The sequence below is a fragment of the Oculina patagonica genome, chromosome 9 (assembly GCF_052425735.1).
Source record: "Oculina patagonica isolate OP01 chromosome 9, crgOcupat, whole genome shotgun sequence".
Taxonomy (NCBI): domain Eukaryota; kingdom Metazoa; phylum Cnidaria; class Anthozoa; order Scleractinia; family Oculinidae; genus Oculina; species Oculina patagonica.
Window position 1 is genome coordinate 24167176 of NC_135766.1, and position 24783 is coordinate 24191958.

Here is a 24783-nt window from a genome sequence, read left to right on the forward strand (position 1 = left end):
GGATAATTCCACCCTACCCCCGCAAAGTACTATCGGAGAACTATTTCCAGGTTCTCTCGGTTCATAAAAAACTAGGCGCCAGGTCGCTGGCGTTCGCCGTTCAAAGAGGAAATTGCCAGAGTTGGATCTTTGTTTATCGAAGAAGCCTGCTATTAACATAACATGGAAACGGGCTGACTTCTCAAGAAAATGTCTCATTCAGCACAGGCTAACGGGGATTCATTGCCTCGGTGTCTTTCCGATACAAGGCTGGACGAAGCGTTTAGCGCTCACGGCCAGAGCGGCCATCGCTTCAGCCGAAAATCATTTACTCGACCAACCTACTGTCATCACTGCACGGACATGCTTTGGGGTTTGACACATCAAGGATTGATTTGTGAAGGTGAGAAAGCTTCAGATAATGTGTCATTTTGTTAAATATGGGGGATAATTTGCGGAGTTAAACCGTTGGGTTTTAAGTCGGGAAATATCATTTGATGTCAGACCGAAGAGTGACGCCGCTCCAATATGACATTTGATGTCAGACCTATAAACATACACGCATGATTTTAAAGTCAGGTTTATAAATCGCTCAATATATATTTATACAATGTACAGCTTACTTTTACAGTTAGCTAGTTTAATTTTTAAGATGGTTCTGTGTTGTCCCTCGCATGTTTAGATTAGAAATTAAGATAGATCGATCATTTGTTAATAATTTTTGAACGTCCATATCCTGAGAAGAAGTACTTCATTGTACATCTTAATTAAGGATTTTATTTGTATACTTCGCAAATGCTAAAGCAAATGTTAAAAGGTTTTGAAATTGTTTTATCAAAGTATCGTTTATTCATCGCTATCTGTCTTCGAACCAATTCAAAGCACGGATAAAAGGTTAATAAATGCCTAAGTTTATACTTTCTAGTTCTTGCAAGTCGCGTATAAATTACAGCTTAGTTTAATTTCCGATCGACTACGTATTTTAAAATGTGCATTGCCACTGCAAATTCTTGACGTAATGGAGTTTTCTAGCGTTAGCACACAATACGTACTGTTGTAGATTATGTGAATTTGGCTTCTGTTGACTCACAGAAACACAATAAATGACTTCATCACTCCCACAGAGACAGGGGAGTGTTTACGTCATACCGTATGCAAATAATCTAATATTATGTTCCTATAAGGAAAACCTGATTTCCTTGAGGAAAGGATTCACTGTAAAATAAAGGGAAGGGTTTCAGCTTGCAATGACTTTTGGACTGGGGATAATTTGCTGAATTATGTCATCTGTCTAATGAATTGCGTGACGTAACTATTTAATTGTTGCAAAATCCAAACAATGTTACTTTTGCAAGTTTCAATTCACATCGATGCTATTATTTTGATGGCAGTTCACTCATCTGTGAGTGAAGGGGCTGCAGTTGTCATCAAAACAATTTTTGTATAATCATAACAAGATAATGAGATGATGTAAAATTTATATTTAGAGAAGGCATATTTTTTAGTAGTCAACAAGTTTTTACAAATTATTAATCAATCAAAATTGATTGCTCTCTCTATATAAAATATAATTAATCACTCTTTGAATTTGCAGATGTCAAATAAAAAAAATTGTGTTATGCACTGCATAGAATACTAATTTTATTATAAGGAAATGAAGGGCGTTTCGACCACCGTTTTTGGCCAACCATACAATTTCATTGTGTCACTGGGTATTTATACCATGTAAGCTCTATATAATAATTAAAAGAGGTGGCAGTCAGTACAGTGGTGAAGTTAAACTGCAGATGTTGTATTGTCGTTGTAAACTTCAGCAAACTGATCTTGTGTTGTCACATTTCAGTTTGTAATTTTGTGAGTCATGAGCGATGTATGCAGCTTGTAGTGTCTCCTTGCATTTCTATTGCAACATCTTTAGTGAAGGTGAGTTAAAAGTTCTTTGTTACATTTCAAATGTGTTCTAATTTGACTTTGGAAAAATGGTCTCTGGTTTATGCTAAAACAATAATTAGATGACTCCCTCGCAGTTTCTGTCAACTTTTAATAGTTGACTCAGAGCTTTGCCCCTCATCAACTATCAGCTGATAAAAATCTCAAGCTTGTGGTCTAAGGACCTGATTACATGGCGAATTTCAGCCCGGTTTTCCGGGTTGAGATTCTGAGATTTCAGCTCTGCTTCCAAAACAAATCTCTCAAAAGACATTTGCGAATACATGAAGATAGTTTCATCCTGGGCCGAATTATATACAGCCCGGACTGAAATTAAAAGTGTTCAACCCGGGCTGAAATTGGCCATGTAATAGCAACAAAATTCCACCCCAGCAGACCAGACTGAAATTGGTCATGTAATCTGGCCCTAATTGGCATTTAATATAGGTGCCATGGACTAGCATTCCCTCCAGGCAAAGTTTAACATTCCTAGTTGTTGTGCTGAAGGGTTTATTTACAGATTTTAATCTCACTTAGGATTTTTAAGTCAGAGCACAAAATTTTAAGCTGTCATGGTATTTATAAAGGGTTGCATGTGCAAAAATAAAAAGTACAGAATTACTAACTGTTTCAGTGCTCTAGACCAATCAGGAAAGAAAAATTGCACCTCTTTAGCGGTCAAAAATGCTTGAGTCTTGTCCAGATCAGTCTACATACATACATACATACATACATCATTTATGTGTTTACGCAGGTCGGAATAAAGGCAGCATAAGCTGATGTGGACCTGCGGTTAATTAAAATTTACAAAATTGATATGAAGAAAAAATCTTAAAATCTTAAACCTAATAAGCCTAATAATGACAAAAAAAAACATATAAAAAGTTAAAAATATGGTTAGGGATTTAAATATTCAAATTTTTTGACTGGTGAGCATCCCTGTCCCCCACCCCGGGATTGATAGTAATGCATCGTCATGAAAAGTTATTGAGAAACCCTGTTAGTTTTACTTCTCTTATAACACAATGGATTCCAGCATTCTTGTACCTAGCCAATTTTCGGATCAGATCAGAACATTTCTCTCTTCTGTTTTTATAACAGGAACCAGTGGCACATAGTTGGAGTGGTCCGTCTTTCTTTCGGAGAAGATTCTGTTGCGTTTGTAGGAAAAGACTTGATGAACATGTAGCATTCCGATGTCAAGGTAGACTGAAATCAATGTTTTTTAAAATTTAAAATCAAGCTTTTATTTTTGCAGGAGGGTGGGGACAACCTAGGGGAGCAGGGGTGGTGCAGTGGTGAGAGCACTCACATCCCACACATGTGGCTGGGTCCAAACCTTGCACCTACCTTTAGGGTTGAGTTTGTTGTTGGTTCTTGTCCTTGGGTTTTTTTCCCAGACGAGTTCTCTGGTTTTCTTTCCCCTGTAATCTGATTGGAAATACACAGCCTGACAAGCTTCTAACTAGCTTACAACCATTTAATAAAGGTAAAGGTTTTTGAGCTCATTTAGTCTGAAAATTGGTCATGGACTTTGTTATAATAATATCCTGGTCTAAAGGACCATATTAGAATATATTATTATTATTATTATTATTATTATTATTATTATTATTATTATTATTATTATTATTATTTATAATTGATATTACATTACAAGGTTTCAAAGGGTGCTAAACTACTGCAGAAAAGGACATGGTACCCAATATTTTAACTTCTAAAATAAAAGAGTCAGGATTTGAAATAACTGGGCAGTGCACCCCCACTGAAAATTACAAGGAGTATTCTCTGGGATGTTTATACCTAGTAATATAATAAATTTCTGTTTTAGGGAATTGAGATTGTACTTTTTTCTTTTGCAGTTTGTGACTACTTTGCTCATGAAGAATGTAGGGAGTTTAGTGTTAGTGACTGTAAGAAGTGTGCTTCATATGCGCCATACATGCAAAAGGTACATCTATTAACCCTAGCCCATCTATTGACCCCCCCCCTCCTGCCTAGATGGTACATCCTGACAATTTATGAGCTTGAAAACTTAAGGTACAAGCCAAGTGTTCTTTACGCTTTCAGGATCATTCATCATTTATCAAACACCTTCACTTTTATTGACACCTCAAAACACTAGAAAGTCAACTTCCTTGAATTTCTTTTACCGGTATATGAACCTAAATAATTTATCGAACTGAACTAAGCTCCCCCTCTCTATGAGCCCCCATCTCTCTGAGTCTATTACATCCTCCTTAAAAGGTCTCAAATGTCTCTTCTCCCCCTTCCGGGTTATTAAGAACTTAAATGGTATTTTGGTTTTGGTGGATCTTCAAGCAACTAATAGTTCTAACTTACAGTTTATTTATACTACAGGTGTATTATTTTATTAGGCCTATAATAATTATATTAAAATGCGTTAATTTATTATTATATTAATAGTAATAATTGCTTCTATTGATAGCAGCAATCAGCTCGGCAAGCTCATCATTGGAGGGAAGGAAATTTATCACCCGGTGCAAAGTGTGCGCACTGTAAACGAACATGTGGTAGCATGGAGTGTCCAGCGAGCGTCAAATGTAGCTGGTGTGGACAGTCAGTGAGTAACTTGCTTATTTTATCATGACAAAATGCATTTGATGTATCTTGTTGCACCTAGTTTTAACTTGGCTGCAACTTAACAATTACTGTAATCAAGATACAAGATGACTTCTTTGTTTATTTGAACCTTGAATTATCCAAACTCTGATTTTCTTGACTTGTTGATTAGGTTAAGTTGACTTCAATCGTAGTGGCCCACCAGGCTAATGTTCTCTAATCTCCAATTTCAGTAAGCATGCATAAAGTGTCTAGTCCTGAGTATTGAGTATTCTTTGCCTCCTTTGATGGGATGCTAGTCCTTTTGTATTGGCACCAATTTTAATATACACCTGGGTGAAGAGAGGCACCTGGACAAATTGATCCAGAGTCCACTGCACTATAACCACATATAGGCAGCACCACACCTTCCATAGGCAGACTTGTTCTGTGTGTTCTTAACTCTGGATACTTTCAATTCTGTTCATAACTTTATACATTTTACAGATTTAACAGATCTTATTGTTATAATAATTTGAGTCATTTTTCTGATGCACAAAATTAGCGTTTTCTAGGGTGAAAAACACCTAAGATTTGGACAGTTTTTGGAACGACAAACTTGAATGAAGCACCTTTAATTTTCATGCTCCTGTTAGTAATGACTTGCCCTTCTGTGATCAAGTTGATCAAGAGCTGATAGAAAGGCTGTGATTTTAATTCTTAAGTTGTTGAGCACTTGCACTGCTTTGTTCTTAACAGGCTCACAGCTCTTGTCATTATATGTTACCCAGAGAATGTGGATTTGGTTATCTTCACAAGCTTGTGTTACCTCCGTATGCTGTATCAATGCCAAACATCGCCTTGTGGAGTTCATGTTCACAAAGCAGACGTGCATCTACTAGTATAAGTGGTGAGCTTAGAGCTGATATTATTGATAATAATTATCAATTAAAAATATTTTATATTATTATTGTTAGAAATTTGCAATTATTAACTATAAAGCAGACAGTGGAACTATGAACCTCAACACAAAATTTATAAAGTGGTGGTGAAGGTTCTAAAACTACACCAAATGCTTACAGTGAATTTTAAATTCAGCCCAGTTATAATATGTATGTGAACTGTTTGGAGAGTCTCAGGGCCTGTGTAGCTTCCTGTATTACATGAAGTAATGCTGAAGCCTTAGATAACAATCTTATTAGTTGCTAGAAGTTCAACACGAGGTAGCAGAGGGGAGGCAAAGATCAACATTGCTGACCTTGCGAACACTTTTGTCTTGGGTTGTTCAAATTTTATTATACATGTAAACTTGTTAGTTCCCAAGCATGATACTGACCGACTGACTGTGTCCCCACCTGATAACCTTCCTACTTGATAGACAGGAAAGCTGTGCTGATGCATACGCATGGAGGATTATGTATTAACAGCTTTTCCTAACTAACTCACTAACTGACTGACTGAGTGACTGACTGACAGACCGACAGACCGACCGACCGACCCACCAATTGACTGACCAACTGACTGACCGACCCACTGACAGACGAACAGAATGACTGACTGACTGACTGGCTGGCTGGCTGGCTGGCTGGCACACTGACTGACTGACTGACTGACTAACTGATTGAGAGACAGACAGACAAACAGACAGACAGACAGACAAACAGGCAGGCAGGCCTGAAGACAGACAAACAGACAGACAGAATGACTGACTGACTAAGAAACAGACAGACAGACAGGCAGGCAGGCCTGTAGACAGACAGACAGAAGGACTGACTGACTGACTGAAAGGCAGACAGACAGACAAACAGACAGACTGACTGACTGACTGAAAGACAGACAGGCAGACAAACAGACAGACAGACAGACAGGCAGACAGACAGACAGACAGGCAGACAGACAGACAGACATAATGACTGACTGACTGGCTGGCTGGCTGGCTGACTGACTGACTGACTGACTGACTGAGAGACAGACAAACAGACAGACAGACAGACAGACAGACAGGCAGACAGACAGGTAAGCAAGCGGGCCTGCTTACAGACAGACAAACAGACTGACTGACTGACTGACTGACTGACTGACTGACTGACTGAAAGACAGACAGACTGACAGACAGACAGACAGACAGACAGACAGATGGACTGATTGATTGACTGACTGACTGACTGCTAACTGACTGACTGACAGACTGACTCAAGTCCAAGGTACTAAGGCCATTGGACACTGAAACATCATTAGTATCACAATAATCTTCATCTAGACTCTAAGATTTTGATGTAAAATTGTTGATGTTCTGCATAGCTACCAGTTGTGTGTGAGAAATTATTTTCAGTGATACCAAATGTCTGCATAAGGTTACAGACCTAGATCTGACAAGCAGATGTTGATATTTTTGACAGGAACTGCAGATGACGATGACGGAATAGTCTCAGATGAACCACTACAAAACGATGACATCAGTTCATCCCCCGATCCAGGTACACTCTTTTTCGTAAATTAATCCTGAAGTCTGAGATGAGCACTTCCATCTTGTTTCTCTTTGTTGGACAAATACACTAATCATGAACAACTTCCAATACTTGAAAATTGATCACAACAAAATAATTTAAAATTTGTTTTATTTTTTTGGTAAACCTTTTTTCCTTTTTTTCAATTTAGCCATTAAATTTCCACTTTAAGTGTGATGCTAATGTGATGATCAATAATTTATGTTAATTTTTTTTCAGATGAAACATATTTAAAAATTTATGATGGTGAAGTAGCAGATCCAAAGCTTTGTAAAAATGTTGCGATTCCTAGGACAGCTCAAGCCAGCAATGTTCTGGTGAGTTTTAATAATTAATGGAGGTTTAAACCGCCACCTGTGATCATAGGGGTCGCATGCGCCTTGAAAGTCCTTGAATCTCAAAATAAAAATTCAAGGCCTTGTAAGTCCTTGAAATTGGTTTTCAGTCCTTGAAAGTCCTTGATTTTTTTATTGAACGTCAAAAGGCTTCAAGGCAATGAGAAGACCGCAAAATAAGCCGTTTTTTTTTTCTTCAGCAAGCACAACAACGGTTGATTTGGGGTGAATTTCATGAAAAAAGTCCTTGAAATTTCCAAGAAGGGTCCTGGAAAGTCCTTGAAAAGTCCTTGAATTTTTGGCCTAAAAAAAGTGTACGAACCCTGTTTGGTGACTATATTGGCTACTGTGTTGCACAAAATACAGGGCTTAAAATTTCAAGCTTTATCGCACCTTTTTTTTCTTTACAGTGCCTCTCTATACCAGTTAGGTGTAAGACTGGGTTCCAGTGAATTATAAGTGCTAGGGGTAACCCATTCAAGTGGTAATAGAAATAGTCCTTGTCATGCCATGCTTTAGAAACCAGGGATCAGCACCCATGTGATGAACCCCTAGGCTCGAACACAGCCTTTATTTTATCCAGTGGTTGTAATGCAAAACCAAAGCAAATGCGAATTATTTTCACAAATCAATCTGTAATTTGATCTGTATATTTAAATTTGGCACTTATTTTTATTTTTTTTGTAAATTATTAATTGCCAGGAGGAAGCTCTGAAGAAATTTCATATCACAGATGATCCCAGTAATTACTACCTTGCAAGAGCTGTCGATGAAGGTCAGATGACATAGTATTAACATCTTATTTCTCCTTACAATATCAATTCTATGTCAACAGACAAGTAATGAGAATTAAGAAACTCATCAGCAAGGGGATACTGTTAGAAATGTGTCCTGTGATATGCCTGAAAACGCTATTAATAACTACCTGGCAAAACAACAGCTTTACACTTGCCACAGGTCAGGAAATGGTCAGGGAAAAATAAAATTCTTCAAGGTCACGGAAGAGTCAGGGAATTTGACATTTTGAAGAAAAGTTTGGGAAAATTGAAAGATAACACTGCTGATTTCATACGTCAATTAATGGCTGGAAGAAACATTTCAGGTCAATGTGATCTCAGTGATATGTTTTTTCTTGGAAGTGTGGCCGGGGGCTGCTACTATATCTGACATTTTGAATTTATTGGGTCAGGGAAGTTTTATTTTTGTTGAGATCTCTGCAGCAGAGGTTGCAAGCTCTAGAAATGCTGCCATATTCATCTGACACTGATGTAGTTGTTTGCTCTGCCATCTAGTGAATTATGGCATATGTTAAAGAGATCAGTAATGAGAATTGTTGATCAACATTGTTTTTCCCTTACAGAGAATGAACGTGCACTTGATCCTGAAGAAAAACCTCACCAATTTACAGAAAACAATTCATCAAAACCATTGATCTTCCTCAGAATGAAGGTAAATTGTGTTGTTCTAGAAAGCAAAATTAATGCATCTTGATGCTATCACAGAAAATAATTTGCTTACTGCTATGTGTTCATGCTTTTAATTCTCATTTTCAGAGTGCTGATAGACGAAAAGGATATATTAGAGTTTACCCTGGAATGATAAAGTAAGTGCAATCAAACATTTTTTTAATCCTTTAGTGAATTCATATGATTCATCTTAAGGTCGTGACTGGTCCCCTTGTGTAAACCCTTCAAGGGACTTTCTGTCACAGCATTGTGTGCTGACATCAAAATTTAATTTAATTGTCATTTTGAAACAGCGTGTCTTCGACCTTCAAGACAATTCCAGTGACAGCAGTCACAACTGTTAAAGATGTCATTCAGATTGCTTTAGAAAAATTTGGACTTAAGGTTTGTATATCTTAATATGTATTTACAGTGCGACTACTGTTACCGGGGTAAGTCATACAAAATTGATTAATCAGATTACAGGACACAAACAATGAATTTAAAGTAAAGTTGTGTCTTGAACTTTGTTTTCTGTCCTGCTTGTGATTGATTCAATCGTCTTTAGTTGTATTTTATTGTTTGCGTCTTGTAACCTGATTGATTACATTTTGTTTTAGTGACCCCGGTAATAGAAGTCGCACTGTAATGCTTCTTGTCCATACCTCATTAAAATGATAATGATAATGCATTTATATAGCCCATTTTTCATATGTATATGTTCAAATGCGCTTTACACGTACTGTAATTTACTACACAATTGTAAAGGCCAGACCACAACACCAGGAGTTTTGTGCTCTACTCATTGCGAATAGTGTGTGGGTTCTTTAACATCCCCTGTTATAAGACTGAAGATACAGGAGACGGGACCTACAGTTTATCATCCTTTTCCGAGAAGACTACAATGTCTAACCATTTGCAGATGAAATTACAAAGGCAGCACATTCTCCTCAGTTATTTTAAGACCCTGTGTGTTGGTCCGGTCTGGGGTTCGAACCCACGACCTCCCGCACAGCAGTCCGGCGCTCTACCAATTGAGCTAACCAGGCGGCGGCTGAGCTAACCAGGCCCCTCCTCTCTCTCTCTTTTTCCCTTTCGTCATCCTACTTTGACTGACCTCCACCATCCCTCCCTTAATTCATCCCTCCATTGTATACTCCTATCTGTTCTCCCTCTTATATTTTCACCCTTCCTCCCTTTGCCCTTACTCCTTAAACTTCTTTCCTTTTTTTCTCCCTCCTATCTTCCCGCCCTCAGACCCTCACTTCCTTTCCCTCTCCCTATCCTGTCCTTCCTCTCTTCATCCTATTCTCCCTTCTTTCATCCTATCTTCTCTCTCCCCCCTTCCAGGACCTGAACAATCGATGGAATCGATAATCGATGGCAATCGATAACAATCGATGACAATCGATATCAATTAATCGATTGATATTGATAATCGATGAACAATCGATCGCTAAAGTTTTTGTGATTATCGATTGTCATCGATTATCAATTTCATCGATAATCGATGACAATCGATCAATTAACTAACATCGATTTTCATCGATTATCAATATCATCGATTACCAATTCAATCGATCATTTAACTGCCATCGTTTTTCATTTGACTAGTATTTGTTAAATACGTTCACTTTAAAACACACGGTCTCTCTTGTATGTTATATTTTATTAGCAACAACAATGATAACCTTTCCAAAAAATGTCAATACAACGAGAAACTTACTAACTTAACAGTAATAAGGCAATAATTATTTAAAACAAACGTTTTGAGCTTAAGTCTTATTCGCTTTTAGGTCTGGTTTGCTTTCGAACCAACTCCTGGCAAAGTAAATAGAAATCGCAACTCCCGACCTCGCTGTCTAAGTACAATTAATTTTTCTAAAACTCTGTCTTGTAGTCCAAAACATCATCTCGCCCTCTCCTCGTAGGCGCGCACGATCGATTGTTTTCGATCATGTCATCGATTGTTCAGGTCCTGCCCCTTCCTTCCACTCCCCATCCTTATCCTCCTCCCCTCCCCATCCCATTGTGCTTCCCTCCCTCCATTGCATCATCTCTCACCTCTCCCTCCCACTGTCCATCCCATCCTCCCTCCACTCCTTCCCCCTTTAGAACCTCTATTCTTCTGCTGCTGCCTCCTATCCTCCCTCCCTCCCTTGCTCCCCCTTCCCTCCCCATCCTATTATTCTTTCCTCCCTCCATTGTATAATCTCTCACCTCTCCCTCTCACTGTCCGTCCCATCCTCCCTCCACTCCTTCCCCCTCTAGGACCTCTATTCTTCTGCTGCTGCCTCCTATCCTCCCTCCCTCCCTTGCTCCCCCTTCCCTCCCCATCCTATCTTTCTAGCTTCCCTCCCTCCATTGCATCATCTCTCACCTCTCCCTCCCACTGTCCATCCCATCCTCCCTCCACTCCTTAACCCTTTAGAACCTCTATTCTTCTGCTGCTGCCTCCTATCCTCCCTCCCTCCCTTGCTCCCCCTTCCCTCCCCATCCTATTATTCTTTCCCTCCCTCCATTGTATAATCTCTCACCTCTCCCTCCCACTGTCCATCCGATCCTCCCTCTGCTCCTTTCCCCTTTAGAACCTCTATTCTTCTGCTGCTGCCTCCTATCCTCCCTCCCTCCCTTGCTCCCCCTCCCCTCCCCATCCTATCTTTCTAGCTTCCCTCCCTCCATTGTATAATCTCTCACCTCTCCCTCCCACTGTCCATTCCATCCTCCCTCCACTCCTTCCCCCTCTAGGACCTCTATTCTTCTGCTGCTGCCTCCTATCCTCCCTCCCTCCCTTGCTTCCCCTTCCCTCCCCATCCTATCTTTCTAGCTTCCCTCCCTCCATTGCATCATCTCTCACCTCTCCCTCCCACTGTCCGTCCCATCCTCCCTCCACTCCTTCCCCCTCTAGGACCTCTATTCTTCTGCTGCTGCCTCCTATCCTCACTCCCTCCCTTGCTCCCCCTTCCCTCCCCATCCTATCTTTCTAGCTTCCCTCCCTCCATTGTATAATCTCTCACCTCTCCCTCCCACTGTCCATCCCATCCTCCCTCCACTCCTTCCCCCTCTAGGACCTCTATTCTTCTGCTGCTGCCTCCTATCCTCCCTCCCTCCCTTGCTCCCCCTCCCCTCCCCATCCTATCTTTCTAGCTTCCCTCCCTCCATTGCATCATCTCTCACCTCTCCCTCCCACTGTCCATCCCATCCTCCCTCTGCTCCTTCCCCCTTTAGAACCTCTATTCTTCTGCTGCTGCCTCCTATCCTCCCTCCCTCCCTTGCTCCCCCTTCCCTCCCCATCCTATTATTCTTTCCTCCCTCCATTGTATAATCTCTCACCTCTCCCTCCCACTGTCCATCCGATCCTCCCTCTGCTCCTTTCCCCTTTAGAACCTCTATTCTTCTGCTGCTGCCTCCTATCCTCCCTCCCTCCCTTGCTCCCCCTCCCCTCCCCATCCTATCTTTCTAGCTTCCCTCCCTCCATTGTATAATCTCTCACCTCTCCCTCCCACTGTCCATTCCATCCTCCCTCCACTCCTTCCCCCTCTAGGACCTCTATTCTTCTGCTGCTGCCTCCTATCCTCCCTCCCTCCCTTGCTCCCCCTTCCCTCCCCATCCTATCTTTCTAGCTTCATTCCCTCCATTGCATCATCTCTCACCTCTCCCTCCCACTGTCCGTCCCATCCTCCCTCCACTCCTTCCCCCTCTAGGACCTCTATTCTTCTGCTGCTGCCTCCTATCTTTCCTCCCCCTCCCTTGCTCCCCCTTCCCTCCCCATCCTATCTTTCTAGCTTCCCTCCCTCCATTGTATAATCTCTCACCTCTCCCTCCCACTGTCCATCCCATCCTCCCTCCACTCCTTCCCCCTCTAGGACCTCTATTCTTCTGCTGCTGCCTCCTATCCTCCCTCCCTCCCTTGCTCCCCCTCCCCTCCCCATCCTATCTTTCTAGCTTCCCTCTCTCCATTGCATCATCTCTCACCTCTCCCTCCCACTGTCCATCCCATCCTCCCTCTGCTCCTTCCCCCTTTAGAACCTCTATTCTTCTGCTGCTGCCTCCTATCCTCCCTCCCTCCCTTGCTCCCCCTTCCCTCCCCATCCTATTATTCTTTCCTCCCTCCATTGCATAATCTCTCACCTCTCCCTCCCACTGTCCATCCCATCCTCCCTCTGCTCCTTCCCCCTTTAGAACCTCTATTCTTCTGCTGTTGCCTTCTATCCTCCCCCTCCCTCCCCATCCTATCTTTCTAGCTTCCCTCCCTCCATTGCATCATCTCTCACCTCTCCCTCCCACTGTCCGTCCCATCCTCCCTCCACTCCTTCCCCCTCTAGGACCTCTATTCTTCTGCTGCTGCCTCCTATCCTCCCTCCCTCCCTTGCTCCCCCTTCCCTCCCCATCCTATCTTTCTAGCTTCCCTCCCTCCATTGCATCATCTCTCACCTCTCCCTCCCACTGTCCATCCCATCCTCCCTCCACTCCTTCCCCCTTTAGAACCTCTATTTTTCTGCTGCTGCCTCCTATCCTTCCTCCCTCCCTTGCTTCCCCTTCCCTCCCCATCCTATAGTTCTTCTCTCCCTCCATTGTATAATCTCTCACCTCTCCCTCCCACTGTCCATCCCATCCTCCCTCTGCTCCTTCCCCCTCTAGGACCTCTATTCTTCTGCTGCTGCCTCCTATCCTCCCTCCCTCCCTTGCTCCCCCTCCCCTCCCCATCCTATCTTTCTAGCTTCCCTCCCTCCATTGTATAATCTCTCATCTCTCCCTCCCACTGTCCGTCCCATCCTGCCTCCACTCCTTCCCCCTCTAGGACCTCTATTCTTCTGCTGCTGCTGCCTCTGAAGTTCCCCCCACCCTCCGTTCCCTCTTTATACTTGTCCCACCCCCATCCTATCTTCCTTTCCTCCCTCGCTTACTCTCTCCCTTTCTCCATCTTTTCACCCAACCACCCTCTCAAGGTAGATTATAACCACATTACAGCAACACATGCAGTGATTTATTGCCTTTGTTATGATTCATTTCTTTTTTTAACAGGGTGCAAATCCAGATAACTTCTCTTTGACAGAAGTGCACTTAAATCAGGGAGGTAAGATGTGATAAACCTTGGATCAATGCAAATAATACCTTTTACAAGCATACATAAATGCTAATTTTCTGTGAAGTACAAAATAATTAGAAGTATGTGCAGTGTTTTCAATAAGGCAGGTGAAAAGAGCCAGCATTGTGGCTCTACTTTGCTAAGAGAAGTTGGCTAAGTACTATTTTCCAAAATTGAAGTAATTAGAAAGTTTCTTTAAATTATTTGATTACTTTACTCAAATAAGTTTATCCTTATTCTCTGAGTTTTATTGTTAGATATGCTCACTTCTTCAGGAGTGGTCAAGGGGTGCATGCTAAGGCAGCAAAGCTATAGACCATGTATCATGATTATATCATTTAAAAGACATTTATGTCACTAATGAACTTTTGTAACCTTATAATGCTAACCAAAATTCTTCAGTCTTAATTTTGCATTGAGCTTTACCAGAAACTTATTCAAATTCTAATTATCTAGACTAGTTAAATTGGTTTGCATAACAATATTTAGATGTGCATGTTTTAAATAGTCTCTAAAATTGATAATTCATTGCTTGTTCCTACAGTTATGAAATCAATGAGTAAAACTTGCAATAAACCTTCAAAAGATAGGAATGTCGGTAAGACCTGATAAAGTTAAACTAAGTCAAACTAAACTTCAGTTCATCATAAAATAATAAAATAATAAATTTGCAATAAAGTGGTGCAAGAAAAAAGATACTTTTCTGAGCACAAACTTGAAAATCCGATCCCGTGTTACAAGAACTAACAATTATTAAAGTTTGAATGGAAACATGAAATATATTTTGCACACAGGCAAACTGGTACCTTGCAATAAATTGGAAATAAAATAAAAATTGGTGTATAAGAGTTAGGAACATGCATGGATTATTTGCATGAATTTTGGTAAAAAAAAGGACTTGTATTAATTAAATAAATAAAAAATTCTAAAACTAACTTTCACTTGAAGATATTGAATACAAATGTAGGAACTGTTCAGTAGTAGTTAAAATTACAATAACATGTGTAAGATTGTTCAACATGAAAATGATAAATTGAAAATAAAAAAAGACATAATGATGAACATACATGCAAGTTATACATAAAAATCTAAACAACCGGTACATCAAATTGTATTTTATAACCTTGAGGTTACATGTATGATCAAGTAATATATATAAAAAAAAAAAAAATAAATATGTGTTTATAGTGGTCATGCACTTAGCTTCATATCTCAACAAGATAGCTAGTTTACAGGCATGCCACTGAAACAGAGGAAACAAATAATTTATAAATGAACATAACAAGGTTAAAAATCCCAACTGGCAGGAGGCAGACCAGTTGGCTATATACAAAGCGTGGTCGAGGATTTGAACTCGGGACAACCGAGAAACAAATCCAGCTAGTGGCAAGGGCAGGCCTCGAACCGGTGACCTCCGGATTAATCTAGATTGTTTGATTTTGTTCTTTTTTTTAAGTTCAAGAACGAAGAATGGAATACAATGATTGTCCATGGAAAACATTGATGGATGTCAGAAAAGTATGTTTTAGTTAATGTAGTAATTATATTACATAGTCATACATAATTATAGCATTCATGAGCTGAGAGTATTAGCGTAAGTGATAAAGACTAAAGTCAAGCCTGCTGCTGAGCCAAGTGGCTCATCAGGCCGGAGCTTATCCTTGTTTCTGTAGCATTAAGCGGCTAGGAGATGGGGGGATGTGCAGGGTTACCCCAGCAGTAAATTCACCAGTACCCATTTGTGGGAGGTGCAGTGGCATAACGGTTAGTGGGATGGACTCAAATTAATGCCTAACAAGATGTCTCTAAAGTAGTGGTGGAAACCAATTTTTTTTCTTATATTTTTTTTGATTTTTGCAGAAATCTATAAGGAAAATGAAACTCACAAGATTCTACTTACGGCAAAACTTGGAGCCTCTGGGCAGTGTATGCATATGTGTTGGAAGTCTCCCCACAGGCCTGGACTCAAGCAAATACGAAACTTTGATTAGTGATATTTTAGGAGAGAGTAAGTATAGTGTTCTGTGGCCTAAAATTGGGAAAAGTAAGCGTTTACTAATTGCATTAATTATAAATTTAAAAATTATTGTGAGTGATACTTAAGCATTTGTAAAGTATATGTAAGTACCTAACAAACTCTACTTGTCAAGGCATTTTTTGTGATAATCAGCACCTGATTTTTCTTTAAACAACATTAACAACTGCATTGCTAAATGGAGGTTGGGTGCCTGGGACATCCAGGAGCTTCCACTACTCCCATGGGTCGCCCACTAGCTCTCGGAACGAGTTAATTCATTGGTTCTTAAAACAATAGATAACAGATGACAACAATGCGGCTAGCCCTGAATAACAATAGAGGAAGTGTTTACAGCGGGCGAATGAAAATAGAGCTTCAAGAGAGGTAGTGTCTTACTGACTCCCATGACTGGGAAATCCTGGAAACCCAGCCATGAGCCCCCGCGCAGAAAGAAGGAGGACAGGCACCTGTCACACTGATTAAACAGTGGAAAGGGAGGGAGGGAAGGGGTTGAACAGACTAAACAGTTAACTCCGGGCAAACACTCCACTGGCTTGGCCAACACTAAAAACACACGCCTGAAATCTGGAGCATATGGACCCTTGACGCATGGGCATATCCAAAACACCGCTGACCACGAGGGAACACTGACGCTCTTTGTTGTTAACTCTGTTAAATTGCATTGTTGTACTCGTAAAATACATTTTTAAGCAGACAGGAGATGAGAGAAAAGAAAATCGCAAATGTACTGCCTGTCAACTCAACTTCACCAAGCTGCATCCGACTCTTTAATGTGAACTTAAGAAAAACATTATAAATAAGTTACTGTCCAGTGCTCAGTTGAACTTACTTCTTTCTCTCCTGTTTAAAATCTTAATGAAACTACCGACCTGATTTTACTACCAAACAGTTTTATTCTCTCATTAACCAAATGTGAAATGGAAATCAGACAACTAAAGGGAAACTGTTGGGCCTCTAGCTATAGCTAAATATTTTCCAGTGTATCCATCCATTCCTCTGTTCTTATGATTTTTTTGTTTATTTACTGTTTCTTTGGTCTACGTTTGGCAGCTATGCAGTTTTGTGAAGTAAAAAGTGTTTTTCCAAGTTACGGTGAGTTTGTTAAGTATTGACTTAAACTATCAGTCTAAAACGCCAAGTATAAACGGTTTTTCTGTAAGTCAACTTTTAGTTTAGAGCAAAAATTCACTGCTCACTTGCCACAGTTAGCTGTGAATCATGCAAGCTGTGAGATGCTTTCTCTTAACACTGTTACCGGTAATCTTCTTTTGGTGACTCGACTTTGCAGTACTAGTATAGAATACTTTAACAAATTATTCATGTTTTAGTTGGTCAACTCTCTTCAAACTTGAATATTAAATATTAAGTACTTCCTAAGTGACAAGCTACAAAGTAAGTTATTTTGGCTGATAATAATTGTGCACATCGTTTCTATATAGGCATGGTGTTTGTATTTTTCCCCGCTGCTGATGTAGCCGCTGATGCTGTGGATAAATTTAAAAGTTCGACTGTGGACAGCAAGCATTTGTTTGTAAAAGTCTTGCCAAACATACATGTGAGTATCTAAACAAACACAGTAAGCACCCTCTTTGATTAAACCAAAAAGACACAAATTAAAATACCTGTAAGATAAGTTCATATTTTTTTTTGTTAAAATCAAATAATTTAATTTCATTGCAAGAATGGGCCAAGAAAGAACAATGTATGGAATGAAACACAAGAAAGAACTGCTCAATAGCTTTAGGGTTTCATCCACAGACTTAAAAATTAAGGCCACCTGATATACAGTGTAAACAGTACCATAAGAAAGTACTGCTCAATAGCTTTCATTTGAATGGTCACACACTAGGGTTTTATCCACAGAATTAAAAGTTAGAACCACTGACATAAATATATAATATTATTGGATAAAGGGTTTGACTTTGAAAAAGTGAAATCAAAGGTGTTGATTGCTGATTTTGGTGACAATGCAATTTAGCACTTATATGTAATAAGAGTAAACATCTTGTCTCTCCCTCCCTGTCCACAGCCTGAACTGTTCCCTCCTAACAGTCAGCCACTTCTAGTGCTCGTGAACTCTAAAAGTGGAGGAGGTCAGGGGGCCGACATGCTGGCAGCTTTCCAGAGACTACTCAACCCTCATCAAGTGCACAGTCTGACGGAAGGGGGACCATTATTAGGGTAAGTATGTCTTACTGCCAAAAAACTTTTATCTTTCATTGAACTGTATATAAAACTTTTCAGTTTGAGTGTTAAAAGTAACTTGGAATTGCTTTTAGTTTTAATTTACTCTGCTCTATGGTTAGATCAGCTATGCGCTATCAATGGATGGAATAATAATTAAAAAAAATATGCAATCTTTTTTTTTTCTTTAGTGTTTTTCTACCTGAAGAAAACTATTATTTTAGGGTTTTTACATCAGTCATATAAGGGCTGGTCAAAATGACTTTTCCTTATTTTCTTGTTAGCAAAAGTATAATAACGAATTTTATTCATGTCTTATTGCAGCTGTGATTTGGTAAACAAATTATGTATTGTTCTCTTGCAAGTGTCATTTTTAGTGCAGAATGCACTATTGTGATAGTTTGGTGGGTTGGCGTTTGCTAAACCCCTAAACCACTAAACCACTAAACCACTAAGCCACTAAACCGCTAACGCGGTGTAAACTTTTAATCACCAATTAATTAATTAATATCAATTAATTAATTATTTCTGTAAAGGGGGGAGGGGATGGAGAGCACCTGACCGTGTGCCCTTGGTAAATCGGGGAGTCCATTACGATACTTACAATTGAAGAACTCAAGGTATATATTTGTTTCAGAAAGCACTATGCTCTCCTTGTGGTACAATTCTTTCTGGAAAAAATACTTTGTGCTAAACGCATGCGCAGATCAGTCTTCATCACGAACATTGCGTTTTTCTTCTGCAGAAGGATTCGTGTAGACTCCGTGGCCCCAAGTTAAAACCACAAATTAATTGAATTAGACAGTAAGGCGTCATAGCAGACCATGTGAAATATTTCTTGATATGGCAATGCTGTTTTCTTAGAAAAGGTGATCTAGCATCTCATAATTAATTGATAACCTGATAACATCTGTGTTATAATCAATGTCGCCTTCTTTGCAGAAAATAAATCACGTTACCATAAACATCATGTTACATCCGTTTTTGACAAAAACAAAAGTATGTTACATGTTTTTGACAAAAACAAAAGTATCTCGTTTGCTGTTTCAATAACAAACTGAAATTCAAGCTATCGAAAATTAAAATAACAGTGACGTGTTTAGAAATTTTGTATTAAAGCCTAACGTGGTGTGCTTTTCAATGCGGTTGAATTCCTGTAGAATCCGTGGCGTTAATTTAATTAGACTTAAAAGGCATCACAGCGATCTGCGAGAAAAAAACAACAATATCATGTTACATCCGTCACTTCCTTTCCTTTTATTTGTTCTCCATCGGTTGAACTAACCTCCGTTTTATTTTGTAAAACCTCTGCCGCTTTAGTGTTTGAACATGCTTTCGTGACGGTTCCGACATTTCTTGAAAGAAATCTTCACACTACGTGCTTCTCGGCTTCATGCTTGAATGAGCGTGTGACGTGTTCACAGCGCTTTCGTAAATCGTAATTAGGTATGCAAAAACTTGCACCGGGATTTTCGGCGTGAACACCTGATAACCAGGAAACAAATATCCTAGCTGTACTGCGTTTTAAAAACCCTTTCGAAAAAGATGTTTTTTGATTAGATTTGTTCTTTAGTTTTGAGAATCGTCTTTCGTGCAGTTTAAACCGTAACTTAATTAAATTAAACAAATGTCATCGATGTCGCCGTAAAACAAACAAAAAACAAGAGTTTCATGTTACGGCATTTTCAAGGAAAACAAAAGTATTTTGTTACAAACGAACGAAAGTGTCGTGTTACGTTTGCAAAGATTAACGTAAGGAACACCTAGGAAAGAATACAAGTAGCCTGTGAACAGTTTTTCCGAAAGTAAAGTAAAGCAAATAAACACGAACATATATAAAACATCATACTTTCAATTGTTCCATATTGCATTCTGCACTTACCAAATCATCGAGATTTTTTAGGTATTGTAGCTGAAGTTACAGCAGAAGCATATCAAGTGATATGCTTCTGGTTACATATAGCTTATTTCTCTGTAATTTAATCTCATCATTTGTCTTTTGTTAGGTTTTATGCTTTCAGGTCAATTCCTGATTTTCGTGTTTTGATCTGTGGTGGCGATGGCTCTGTTGGTTGGGTTTTGTCATGTTTGGATGATGTCGTTCAGGACATGAAGTGTAAGATGCCTGCGTCAGCAATTCTTCCTCTAGGCACAGGTGAATTCAAGGCTAACACACATAAACAAAACAATTTTAAAGGGGCTTTGACACGGATTTTACCAGATTTCTGAACAGCCAAAATTTATATTTGTGTGTAGGAAACCTAAAACTAATGGTTCATTTTTATTAAAAAATACTTTATTAGAGCACTTAAACTGTTAACAAGCATCTTTGGCTGCAGATGGCTCGGATGGAAACAGATTGCAATTTGAAAAATTAAGGCTTAACGTTTTCAAGTTGTTTTCCAATCATCTTCAAAAAAAAATCGATATTTATAGCCGTAGCTTGATTTCTATCCGCAAATTAAGATTATATCTTCCTTCAGTTGTTCAAAGATATTGTTTTCATGGGTTAAGTTGCCTACTGCAAATTTGAGAATTTCAGAACAGTTTACACCAGAAATCTGTGCAATCCTTATGACGTAGCCCCTTTAAACTTCACAACTGAAATGTGCTTTTTGATTTAATGATATCTAGTACATAATTTTTGCATGATTGCTCGTCAGAATGCCTGGGTAATAGTAGATAATATCCAGTACTTGGGATAAGGAACCAACTTGGAACACATTGACAGGAACATGACCAGCCTTTGCTGTTTGAGACCCTGGAAGTGTGTGTATGCATTTCATGTTGACCCTTCTAACTACCCATCATCAACTTAAGTGGGTATTTAACTAGATATACTGCCAAGTTGATAGTAAACTGACTTTGAAAAACTTGTATTATTTGTGAATCAGTAGTTTCAAGTTTGTAACTAAAAGGCAATTGATTTGCAGGTAACGATCTCTCTCGTGTTCTCCAATGGGGAGGAGGGTATTCCGGTGGGGAAAGTCCTGTCTCGCTTCTTATGGCCGTGGACCAATCACAAGAGGGTCTCCTGGACAGATGGTGTGTGATGTTTGATTCGCCAGACTCGACAGTCCCTGATACGCTGTCAAATGACAGTGCTATAGGTTCCATTGGTGGAAAAGAAGATGATCCTAGTATTTTTACCATGAACAATTATTTTGGTATCGGAATTGGTGCTGAGCTGTGTCTGGACTTTCATCTGCAGAGAGAAGAAGCACCTTCTAAGTTTCACAGCAGGTTCGTTCTGTTTACAGTCTTAAAACAGCTAGATAAGGGTGCAGTGAATTGACTCGGCCTGTTTATACGAGGAAAAGTTTTTCCTGGTAGGAGGGTTACCCTCTCACCCAACCATCATTTAACAAGCAGTTTCACATGTGCTATGTATGCCCAGATGTCTCGGTTCCTGCACGTCCAAAAGGCTTAGTCGCTTAGTCCAAAACGCTTAGGCCCTTTATGACTCACCTATATATAAGCCAAAAAGGGCCAGAGTGTTAACATGGGAAAATGTTGTCTCCTGTCACCAGGGTCACCCTACCATTTTAAGAGAGACCCTCCACCCAGGGTCCCCCCCCCCCCCCCAAAGCCAACTTTGTGATTTCTTAAGTGGAATAGTGACTTGGATAAAGTGAAATAAATGAAGAAGCGTTCTAGAGTCAAATACTCGTTTAGATATATATTAACTTACACGGTAATCAAACGCGGTAAAAATTTCTTCCGCCTTTTGCTATTAACATTATTTCTCATAAAAACGGTTCACAGCTGTTTATCAAGAAATGTATGAAGAGCTCTCTCACCCAAGGTGGCTTTGTACGGAGGGTAACCCTCCTTCCATGCAGGGACAATTTTTTTCTATAGAAACAAACCCTAATTCTACTAAGTAGTCTGCCGATAACCTGTCAACTGATAGTTTACATTGACTGACGGTCTGTGGAGGGGAGCTCTTCTTCACAATTACCAAAATTACCGGTAAGCCGTGATGGGGAGCAGGAATCCCATATGGAAAGGACAGGGACACTTGAAGGAAATTTGAATTAAACCCCTAAAGGAGACCAATTGGGGCATGGCTCAAGCTCGTTTAGATATACAGTGGAACCCCGATATAACGATATGCCAAGGGAGCAGTAAAACTCCCGATATAACGATATGCCAAGGGAGCAGTAAAACTCCCGATATAACGATATGCCAAGGGAGCAGTAAAACTCCCGATATAACGATATGGACGTAAAATAACCAAAAATATTGTTATATCGGGGTAAACCTAACAAGTACTTTTTACTGAATATTAAAGGGGAATATAGAGGATGAAGATGATAAAGAGGCTTAGAACACAGTATCATTTTCGTATATCATCGTACAAGTCTGTTAACAGAAACGTTAGAGATTACTCGATTACTAAAATGTTATTGCATTAAATTTGATGTTTTGTGACTGTACTGATAATATCGTTATATCGGGAAAGATTTTACGCTTGGTCCACTAAATTATCATCTTTATATCGGGAATATCGTTATATTGAAGATCGTTATATCGGGGTTCTGTCCCATACATTCTACTGTAACTTTTGCCGGGACATAGAATAATCACCGTTATATCGGGAATATCGTTATATCGAAGATCGTTATATCGGGGTTCCACTGTATATTAACTTACACGGTAATCAAACACGGTAAAAATGCCTTCAGCCTATGCTATTAACATTATTTTACCCCTATAAAAATACTGTTTCTCATGCTTGTTCAGTCTAGACCACCAACTCAAGTGATGTAATTTTTATTTCTTCACATAAAACACAACCCTTAAAGCATGTCTGCACTTCTTTCTAGTAGGAGTTCCCCCTCCCGCCCTCTGGGCCTTGATCGTCCCCACTGGAAGTCATACAGAAAGTACATTATAGTAAATAATAAAGATGGTAAATTTTAAGCTCGGTAATAAATAATAAAGATAAGATGTTCTACATGACACAAGCATGGGACAAAGAAAAATTCTGAGTCCCCGTCGGGAATCGAACCCATGGCCTCCCAGATACTATCAGAAAAACGTAGCACAGAGTGATTGCACTTCTACAACTTGGTTGTTGTATGAAAATTTGTGCCTAGCATCTAGCTATGCTGCATGTAATAGTACTATTAAATAATTAAAATAATTTTTTATGCCGCTACGTGTTATTTTTTTTATCATTTTCAGTAATTGTTATTTTTATTTTATTTCAGACTTCATAACAAAGGTGTTTATTTTAGAGCAGGACTGAAGAAAATGGTGAGAGGTTACTCCAAGACATTTGTGGATGAAGTTGAAATAGAGGTAATGAAAACGTCATCTTGTAACTAGTCTTCAAGCTGGGAATCTTTTTTGCAATAAAATTTCTAACTTTATCAAGAAGTATTAAGAAGTCTTAATTGAACTATCAGTGTTTGGTTTTCTTAGGCTGATATCTTAAGCCCATAAAAGAACTCAAGCCTTTAAAGTACTAACTAAATTAATAAAAGAATTTCTAAAGTCATAATCTCAATGATGTATTTCAGCATTTTAAATATACTCATCTGACTCCGTTATACATTGTAATTTTAGATTGATGGTAAAAAACTTGATTTACCAGCATTGGAAGGAATCGTAGTTCTTAACATAAGCAGGTGAGGAAGATTCATAAAATAATGTTCATTAAGCATGACTTCCTCAAGAACGATTTTTACTTGTGTCTCAGAAGTAATTTGCATTTGCTTTGGTTAAATTGCATTAACTACAATTTGTGATTTGTTTGCATCACTTTCTCATACAATCAAAAGTAAAAGCAAATTAAGCCCCGTCCACCTGACCCGGATGAAAACGCATCTTTTTCTCCGGTTAGCCAACCGTCCACACTGAAACGGCGTTTTCGTCACCGAAAACGGAGTTTCAAAACGCTCACCAATGAGCGTTTGGCTGGCGTGGTGTTAGAGGGCACTGGTAGAATGTAGTGCTACCCTCGTCTACACTTACTTGAGCGACATCACCCGGGTAATGTGGACGGACTTTTCGCTGCGTTTTCATTTCTCCTCATACCCGGGTCAGTGTGGACGGCCCCTAAAACAATCGTTTCTTGGTTACACACGTTTACGCGCTTTGTGCCAGCCACATGTATGTATTTGCTACGAGGTTTGATTGGTTCATTTTGGATTTTCTGATTGTGTCCTTTAGCTTGTGATTGGCCATTTACTTTGGTTTTGCTTTACGACACCTAATCCAAAATCGCTTTGTAAATGAAGTGATCTCATCTGTTGTGAAGTTAAAAAGAAAGCCCAAGAAAAGTGGAAAATTGCTTTCACTTGCATTGTTACAATGCATTTTTTTACTAAATCATTCTGCATGAAGCTCTGCGAACACATCTTTACAGCAGTTCTAGTTTTGCTGTCTCTTTCATGTGCATTTTTTCTCAAACATACTGTTTTGTTTTCATTTTTTTCTGTAAGTTGGGGAGCAGGAACTGATGCATGGGGACCTGACAAGGAGGATGTAAGTCACATTATGCTGTATAAGTCTGCTAATAATAGAGAACATGGTTTCTTTTTAAGTTTACGAACAAGGTCTCGTTTTACAGCATCTAACTAGAGATCTAGAGCCCCCCTTTGAAGAAACAAGTACACGACCACGAAAATTAGTCCACTTTGTAATGATAATGATAATGATAATGCATTTATATAGCGCATTTTCCATACGTTCAAATGCGCTTTAC

The 24783-nt window shown here is 39.4% G+C and overlaps 1 protein-coding gene across 4 annotated transcripts in view; it reads left to right on the forward strand.

Annotated features, from left to right (window-relative positions):
* The first annotated feature begins 11 nt into the window (after window positions 1-11).
* LOC144665603 (diacylglycerol kinase theta-like) overlaps window positions 12-24783 on the forward strand; it is a 30870-nt gene continuing 6098 nt past the window's right edge. Inside the window, exons 1-24 of one of the 4 annotated variants that reach the window (XM_078526858.1) lie at window positions 12-382; window positions 1823-1902; window positions 3010-3112; window positions 3771-3859; window positions 4358-4492; window positions 5230-5380; window positions 6870-6947; window positions 7197-7294; window positions 8015-8087; window positions 8673-8761; window positions 8866-8915; window positions 9072-9162; window positions 13783-13834; window positions 14391-14444; window positions 15303-15364; window positions 15707-15854; window positions 16935-16976; window positions 17324-17439; window positions 17914-18065; window positions 20075-20223; window positions 21002-21311; window positions 23285-23375; window positions 23643-23704; window positions 24521-24563. In XM_078526858.1, coding sequence (XP_078382984.1) covers window positions 190-382; window positions 1823-1902; window positions 3010-3112; window positions 3771-3859; window positions 4358-4492; window positions 5230-5380; window positions 6870-6947; window positions 7197-7294; window positions 8015-8087; window positions 8673-8761; window positions 8866-8915; window positions 9072-9162; window positions 13783-13834; window positions 14391-14444; window positions 15303-15364; window positions 15707-15854; window positions 16935-16976; window positions 17324-17439; window positions 17914-18065; window positions 20075-20223; window positions 21002-21311; window positions 23285-23375; window positions 23643-23704; window positions 24521-24563 — 2511 coding nt within the window. In that variant the 5' untranslated portion in view covers window positions 12-189. The remainder of the gene's footprint in view (window positions 383-1822; window positions 1903-3009; window positions 3113-3770; window positions 3860-4357; window positions 4493-5229; window positions 5381-6869; window positions 6948-7196; window positions 7295-8014; window positions 8088-8672; window positions 8762-8865; window positions 8916-9071; window positions 9163-13782; window positions 13835-14390; window positions 14445-15302; window positions 15365-15706; window positions 15855-16934; window positions 16977-17323; window positions 17440-17913; window positions 18066-20074; window positions 20224-21001; window positions 21312-23284; window positions 23376-23642; window positions 23705-24520; window positions 24564-24783) is intronic. The other 3 variants (XM_078526859.1, XM_078526860.1, XM_078526861.1) reach the window with 3 other exon arrangements.